The 8,631-nt window shown below is 39.1% G+C and overlaps 1 protein-coding gene across 1 annotated transcript; it reads right to left on the reverse strand.

Moving 5' to 3' along the window:
- Nucleotides 1-1,116: 1,116 nt before the first annotated feature.
- On the reverse strand, nucleotides 1,117-8,311 carry LOC117741609 (sodium channel subunit beta-4-like). Its single transcript, XM_034548747.1, has 5 exons — nucleotides 8,218-8,311; nucleotides 2,693-2,856; nucleotides 2,306-2,525; nucleotides 2,070-2,199; nucleotides 1,117-1,207 (listed from the first exon to the last, which is right to left on the reverse strand). Exons 1-5 carry the CDS (start codon nucleotides 8,309-8,311, stop codon nucleotides 1,117-1,119), a joined length of 699 nt encoding a protein of 232 aa, XP_034404638.1.
- Between the last annotated feature and the right edge of the window lie 320 nt (nucleotides 8,312-8,631).

Consider the following 8,631-nt stretch of genomic DNA (forward strand, 5'->3'; position numbering starts at 1 on the left):
GATTGTCTTTTGATGAGGATTAAGTTTGTTTTTTGTATACATTTTCTTTTTTTGTTATCTTCCCACCAGCAGAGTGAGCAGAAGCAGAACAATAAAACATTACTGTGCATTACTGGATCCTTCAGTCAACTAAGAAAGCCCAATTGTCAGCCTGAGCTAGGAAGTAGCATATCAAAATCTACTGTTGGCATTAATGAACCAAACACCCCAACAGTGTGTCAAACCTGGACCCTGCTGTGAACATGGAAATTCCGGCCGGCAATGGCAGTATTTAAGGTCACATCAGGAATAAAAGGTCAGGAGAAGAAATGTTTCGAAAGCAATCCAAACCACCGTAGGATTTGTTAATCATAAGAACAGTAAAACACGTTCAGTCAGTAGCCTATGAAAATAGTGGTACCTGATCCTTAATAAATGTTAAAATACCATTTTACAAGCAGTGCTAAAAATATTAATTTTACCAGTTATAACCAACAAATTCTATATATTTTATAAACAAAATTCTGGTTGAAGAATACTCTAGTTTTTCAGTTGACAACATGCCAGTACATAGATTATGGCAATTCATCATGGCATCCAGGTGTGTTTGCACCCACTTGTTAGGTTTGTTTGGGTCCAAGTTTGACTTTGAGTTGTGGATGGAAGAATCAAACATTCTGGTAGCGTGCCCCTTGAGACTGGTAACCTGTATTTTGGAGTGGCAGTTGATTTTTGAAATGTGGTCCCAAAGGAAAAAGAACAACTGAGGATCTGCTTTGTGCAAAGTTATTCCTCTAAGATGATGTGAAGAGGTTATGAACACAGCAAGTATATTTGGGAGCAGAGACAAGTTTACTCAAGGCTATACTGTAGAGAAAGTGTTCGCTTTCAGGAGGGGAGAAGTCGATAACAGCGGCTGCACTCTGTGTCACAAATGGGCTGCCATGTAGCTGAGAGAGTGATCCAGGCCTATGTACATTCCACACTTTCTGAATCTCAAGCATGATTTAAAATAGAAATGTACATGTTGTATTAGCCGCTAGTAAGATAAAACAGTCCACTGGTAACAGCTCTTTCTCTGAGCTTGTACATTTGTTGAACATAAACACAAACACACAGACGTACTTTGCATTTCACTCATGCCTTTGGTGTCCCTTTGTTGTCTGCTTTGGCTCCTGAATGTCCATTTTCTGTGTTGTCATTGCCTGAGCTCACCAGACACTCTTTGCTGCAGGGGACAGTGAAAGCAAAGGTTAAGATGAACACCCAGAGAGGGAGGAGATACAAGTGATATATATATATATATATATATATATATATATATATATATATATATATATATATATATATATACACACACTGCAGGGATTTGTACATAGCCTAACCCTCACAGCCCCTAATACTAATCTTGAGTTTGACACTAATTGGAAATATGTAATTATGATGTTACTGAAACACAAATCAAAGAAGTTAATTGAAAGGAAAGAAGAACTTAATGTCTCTTGCCATTTGTGCACCATTTTGTGTACACGCATGTATCATATTTCATACATGGATGTCTGCTTTGCAACTCACTACTGACAGAATAATTGTGATAGATGCAAAAAAGATAAAGTAGAGATGCCATTTGTCTTGTTTTAGTGTTCATAAGCTGCAGTCACACCGTGTAGCCAAATATTATGTTGATGATATATCGGCACCTGTGTGGGTAACGTATTTATTGCTAAGTGGTACAAAATGTCCCGTCACCATGGACAACAATAGTCTAGTCTCATATTATCAAGATGACCGTTTTGATTAAAAATTAAACTGCATTTCTAATTTCCCTAATCCAAATACACCCCTAATAAATAGATACTTTGATATTTAGTCACATTATTGAAGGTCATATTATGATTAATTAATTATTTTGTTTTTACACATCGTAAATTATTATTATCTGGGCATTGTCTTCTGTCAATTCTTTTTTTGTTGTTGATTAAAACATCTATATAGTCAGTCATATGTTTGATAAGAAGCCTATTACTGTCTACAGTCAACTATATTCTGTATTTTCTGAATTCAACCTCGGTGTCCTGCGATCTACTCACTTCTTCTCACCATCGTTCAGCAGAAAGTGAACAACCAAGCCCTTTATCACCATGAAAATGATACTTAAGCCAATGACTCCACCCAGCACTGAGACAATGATCACTGTCAACGATTTGTCAACCTCCTTAACTGGAAAGAGGAAGAGAGGGAGCGGGAGAGAGGGAGATGAAACACTGTCTTAAGGTACAAGCACTTGTAAGTGTTTTGCAGCTGCATGCTCTCACGTGTCACATACTTTGGTCCACCACTAGAAGAGTGTAGATAGCAGTGTGGTTGCGGAACTTCTCTTTTTCGTTCCTGGCGAAGCAGAGGTAGTTTCCCTGATCTTCGAAGGTGATGTTCCACAGCAGGATGGAGATGTTGTTGCTCTTTGAGGAGCCGACAAACTCCACACGCTCATGGTATACAAAGACCCTGGGCTCCACTCCCTCAATAGGAATCACCGCTTCACATAACTACACGCACACACACACACAAATGTACATATGTACTCGGATACTCAGAGATGGGTAGTCAGATCAATTTTCATATGCATATCGATAATTAAAAGAGTCATGCAACACAAAAAAGGTCAGCAATGAGTCTGTGTGTTTGTGTGTGTGTGTGCGTGTGTGTGTGGTACCTTTATCATGGTTCCATTGTCATCATAGTGCCAGTTGAAGTAAAGGTTTTTGATACCAATGCAGGAGGAGTAGGTGCAGGGCAGCAGGACCGTGGAACCATTAATTGCTTCAAGTGTAGACACTTTACCTGTCGAGACCTCCAGTCCACCAACACTCCATACACCTGAACCAAGAGAGAAAGGAAAAGATTAATAAAAAATAAAAAATAAAACATTTAAAAATTAAAAATTAAAAATTAAAAATTAAAAATTAAAAATAAAAATTAAAAAATTAAAAATTAAAAATTAAACATTAAACATTTTTTAAAACATTTTTGGACCAAAAACAAGACATTCTAGTCTATATATTACAGTGAGTACTTCTAATGAGATGAAAGTGTTCTTATCCCCCCCCCTAAACAGTGTTCCCTATTCTTTGTTAGTGTGTTTGAATTTCTTGAGTCTAGACTCAAACTCAATTTATGGCTGATGATGTAGTCATAATCAATAATACAGCCTCCCAAAACAAAGTAAAATGTGCAAAGAGACAGCTGAGAGACATTGATTTTAAGATCTTCAACTCTGACTGAGGCTGATGGCACCAGTTACGTTTTTCATATTATCAATACTTTCTGGACATAAAGACCTGTTGTGTTATCCTGTTTCCAGTAAAGCCCCCTATTCCCAGCCAAACTGTTATATTAGATTTTTTTACTTCACAAAGCCAGCGATTGAAAAGGAGTCAAGAAAGAAGGGAAATATGTCACTGAGGACAGAATGTCACTGGAATTCAGAGGGATTTTTAGACTATAAACCACGGATCTGAACGCGTTAATAATTGTCCACTGATGGTTTATGTGATCAGAGTTTAAAATGCATTGTGCATTCCTGAATTGTTTTGAATATATATATATATATATATATATATATATATATATACACTGTATATATATATATACAGTATACATATATATATATACAGTGTATATTGCTGTGCTGTTTATTGTTGCTCCCTTACTCAGTTCTATCGGTGCATTCGCTGCTCCTGAGTGTCACACCAGCATGTGTGTAAGGAGGGTAACGGACAGAGAGACAAAAATGCTTCCAAATCCAAACCAATTATTACAAAATATTATTGGTGTCGTGTGGCGTTGTTGTGCAAAGCAGAAAACACACACTGTAACTCTTTCATTTGCAAAAGAGTTTTGGGCTGGGTAATGATTCTTTTCAAGTGACAGCTGGTGTAACTCTCAGACTGAACTCTGGTGTCTCACACACTCGTGGGGCCTATTTATAAACGCTCCTCCACATACTGACCTGCTCAGGCTCACATTGCACTTGAACATGGTGCAAACAGTGTTAAAGCAACACATGCCTATGTGTTTGTGAGAGACTGGCTGTCTATATAAGATGCACCGCATGCTTTGCAGCTCTGTGAAGACATCAGTGTGAACAAAACCTCCTAACAACAGAATCCCTCAAGAAATCCCTGTTTACCTTTCACACATTGGGCGTTAAATGCTCTGGACACACTGAAATCCTTTGGGGTGCTCACTTTTGGAGTTGAGATGAATTGCCATTTTTGGGCACTGACGATTTAAAGTTACTGTGATTAAGTTATCCAATACCAAGTGCAACTGAGGATGTAAAACAAATACTTTCAGTATCATACCAAAAGGACAGTGTGGGATAAAAAAAAAAAATAAGTGTTATATTTTAGTAATAAAAAAAGATACATGTACTTTTATAATCTGGGAAAACATTATGTTAGTTGTGCTAGACCACATTTCACTTAATCTTTCTGTTTACCTATGATGATTCTCTTTGTCTGATATAGCGAAAAATGGCCAAAATCAAACACACTTTGTAAAGTGGGAGGCCAATGGCCCCTCTCCCTAGTCCCCCCCTTGCTCCCCACTTACTTCAAATACCCTTGCTCAAACCACACCCATCTTCAAACTTCCTTTTGATCTCAACTACACACCTGTAACATTATTGACTTGCATCTTGAACGGTTAATAGGTTATCGCGGCATCATAATATGTCCACGGACAGAAAAACATGTCAAAGGCCTCATCAATTTTCCCTGTTGATTACTAAATCAACAGGGAAAATTTCAGCAATTAACTGTGCTGTGCATATAATTATAATGCAATTAAACCTTGTAATAACTGGTCTGTAAAGTGTCATATAGTTCAAGAGGAAAAACCAACTGGATACATTTGTGCTCACAAGTAGAGACTCGGAAAGTAATTTATAGTGACAATTACCTGGTGCCTGTCAGGTAATACAGTTTTAAATCTTAAATATATAATTATATGAATATATAATTATTCAGTGTGTATGGTTTGGTTGTACTTTCACTTTTCTGAATTTGCTCTTTCTTCTTCTCAGTCTCACTTCTTTTCCTCTCGTCTTCTCACATCCCATATTTTTACCTCTCCTCTGTAGTCTTGACTCTTCTCCTTCACTTTCACTAGCAACTCAGGCCGTTTGGGTTCTCCTTTTCCATTTCTCGTTTCGCTCTTTTTTTTAAAAAAATGCAGCTCTTCCGATTCTTTTTTTTGCAGAACTGGGCACATCTGCTCTCGCTCAATATTTCTGTCTTACTTGCTTTCAGAACGTTTTCCTCAGGGACGCTATAACTAAATAAATAGAGGAGAGACGTAGGGAGCGGTTCTGTGTACGATTTATTTGGTGTTATCGAAGGTTGGAAATGTCCTCTGTTGCTGGCTGCTTGCCCGAGTCACCGTTAAGTGGATTCATTCACACTATTTTACAATCTAGCATAAGTTACTAACTGGCACAGTGCCATGGAGCAAGGTTTGTAAACAAGTGCTCCAGAGAGAATAATGGTGCAGAGGAAAACAAGTGAGAAAACAATGGAGAATCTCCTTCTAAATGGCTCACGCACTGTGGACGCACTTTTACATATCTGAGAGGAGTGTCCCCCCTCGTGCCCAGAAATAGATTTCACACCTCCCTCCTTCTAGACCTCTGCTCTCTTTCCCTCCGCCCCCTTCCTCTTCTTCTCAAATGTTTTCAGCTAGTCCTGACAAACACCCACAGACGCACACACTGTGATACTACCATACTAGTTGTGTTGTGCATGTGTGTGGTGTACATGCATGTCTGTTCCTCCGGTGTAAATGCATGCACTTGAGTGTCCATGAGTAATGGAATGTATGATATTTTTAGCTACACTATCAAATATCTCTTGTCCCAGTTGGGAAACATCAATATCTGAATCCACTTATGGGAGAAACAAGCAACTGGCTTCAAGTGTGTGTGTGTGTGTGTGTAAGTGTGTGTGTGTGTACTTGGCAGACCTGTGAAGGCGAGTTATATATTTTTTTAAGTAGGCCCCAGATTGAAGGGTTATGCGAGTGAACCCGTAGAGAAACCGACCGAAGGGACACTATTACCTCATCTGAGGAAAAGAGGGAGGGAGAAGTGTTAGGAAGGGGTGAGCGAGAAAAAAAGGGGAGTGAACAGAGGAGGACGAGGAGAGAGAGGAATGGCGGAGCAGGGTAATGAAAGGTGGTGTCAGTGGAGTAGGAAGTGATGGGTGGGATGGACAGGTGCTGACATGTCCTCCTCAAGGGTATTTTAATATATATATATATATGAAATTGTTGTGGCTTTTATAGTATATTACAGGAGGTTTTGTGTAATTTGTGTTTCCCTGCTATATTTTGGTCCCAATGGTTCTTTTGAAAGAGATTGCTGCAATGTTTGCAAAAGGAATGGAATATATTAGGGAATATATTCAAGATGTAAAATGGTTGGTTTTCTACAAGCAAGACATTTGAACAGATTGTAATGAGCATATAAGGATGCATGCTGTATAATATAGAAAATTGCAGAATGTACAATGATTTTAGATACTGTCACGTGGAGAATGTAGATGGACAACTGCCACGATAAGATGGCAATTGCAGCAGGGGTTTATTAGATTCATCATGATATCGCTACACGGTGGACATAATAATCAAGGGTCAACTGAAGAACTGCAAAGAATGGAAAAGACAGCACCTCAAAAAATCTGAACCTATGAATTGTCATTTAATATACACCAAAGATATGGCTTCCACAAAATTAGTTTGGTCCAAGGTCTTAACAAGGTCAATAACAGAAATGAGGGAATGGTGGTGATTAATTGACGAATATATGGAAGGGACCACAGTGGCTACCCTGGGACTTGGATTCTTTGTAGCTCAAACATTTCAGGATATCGACCTCTGGATAGGACTGTGTTCCTGTAAAAAACCATTTCAGTACACAGAGATTGTTAACTTTTGGTTATTTCTTAACCTCTTGAGCTGATTCGGTCTGCAAGATGTAAATGTCATTCTGACTATACACCGTTTAACTCTCTGGTGACATTTCTAGTTGGTATCCTTTTTTTCCCTTGAAAATAAGATTAATAATAGATAAAATGGACCATCATCGTAGCATTAAGAGGGCCATTGTGACAATGAGGGCTGAAAGTAGGACTATATTCTTGACTGAAATGCAAATACTTTTTTGTTAATGTCTTGACTGGACAACATAAAACTGTGTGGCATTTTTACCACTAACCGCATTATAGTTTGTGGACCATTAAAAAATCCCCAAAAAGAAAGAAATTAATGTGACAGTAAAACACAGTAAGAGCAGAAACAGCTTCCCCGCTCAAACCTATTCCTGCATGGAATTTTGGCCTGTAGAATGACTTAAAATGATCAAAACATAAATTGAACTATCATACTTTGATGTACCCTTAGCTAAGAAATAGCACAATAGAGTACTTAAGCTAACCCATTGGTCCTCGTTTTTGTCTTAAAGCTTAAGTGTATGAGCAAAAAACACAAATCACCACCACTACTACATCACTACCAGTAATACTACACACATGCCACACAAACACAACACACAGGTTTGAGAACTGTAGACATAAACATGTTTTTATATGTGAGGCGAACGTTTTTTCTAGCATTTTTATTTCTCTCCTTTTATTAATTTTTCCCTTGAAAATATCACCGTATTGAATACAGGCATGAAGAGGCACCCAGTCAGTCACTCCTTTAGCTCAGCAAGCACATGTCCAAGTTCAGAACAGGCATAGGGTTGGATGTTAAATATTAACCTTGATGCCCTGGAGCCCGCAATAAGTAAACATCACCTGTGACATCACCATAACCTTCAGATGTGGAAAGAGAAGGATGAGACAAAAGAAGCCAAAGCAGATGTGATCGAATAGCAGATTTTGGTGTGGGGTAATACAAAAAATGTAAAAAAAGAGTAGAGATGTATTTTGACAGCTGTGAATGACCCACAAAAAAGAGTGGGTACATAACATACTTAAACCAAATGAGCAAAATGGGAAGATGAAGAGGGCATAGAAACAGTTGAAACGTAAAGACAACATGAGGCGTGTGGTATAAAAATGTTACACAGAGGAAAAGGAGTCCAGTGTTGTGGTGGAGCGCAGAGATTATCGTGGAAGAGTGAGGAATGACAAGTGCAGCTAAAAGGTAGAGAGAGAGAGAGAAAGTAGAACTCACCGAACAGCAGTGCAACTGCCAGACCCGCATGAAGTAGATCCCATGGTCTCAGCCGACCAGAGACACTTAAACCGGAGCTGTCCACTGACGTCATGACACCACTTGTATGTCTGTCTGTCTGTCTGTCTGTCTGTCTGTCTGTCTGTCTGTCTGTCTGTCTGTGTCCGTGTCTGTCTACGCGTGTGTCTTTGTCAATCTGTCCCAGTCTGGTCTACCAGGACTGTGTCGAATCTATGCAAATGTGTTTGTGTGTGTGTGTGTGTGTGTGTGTTTGTCTCTGGAGCAAGGCGGGGACACCGAGTAGTGCAGCTGAAGTCCCGCTGTCGGTCCCTCCCTCTTTTCTCCTCTCCTCCTCTCCTCCTCTGCACTCTGTCCCAGGAATGAACGGAGAGAGGAAGCGCAAAGAGAGAGGAT

The sequence above is a fragment of the Cyclopterus lumpus genome, chromosome 13, assembly GCF_009769545.1.
Source record: "Cyclopterus lumpus isolate fCycLum1 chromosome 13, fCycLum1.pri, whole genome shotgun sequence".
Classification (NCBI taxonomy): domain Eukaryota; kingdom Metazoa; phylum Chordata; class Actinopteri; order Perciformes; family Cyclopteridae; genus Cyclopterus; species Cyclopterus lumpus.

What these genes read in the sequence shown, in the direction of transcription:
- LOC117741609 (XM_034548747.1), bottom strand. Translation starts at nt 8,311, where the DNA reads ATGACGTCAGTGGACAGCTCCGGTTTAAGTGTCTCTGGTCGGCTGAGA. An exon ending in GGCAGTTGCACTGCTGTTCG is followed by an intron (nt 2,857 to 8,217) that starts GTGAGTTCTACT and finishes CTCTTGGTTCAG; the next exon opens with GTGTATGGAGTGTTGGTGGA. An exon ending in CTGAACGATGGTGAGAAGAA is followed by an intron (nt 1,208 to 2,069) that starts GTGAGTAGATCG and finishes TGTCCCCTGCAG; the next exon opens with CAAAGAGTGTCTGGTGAGCT.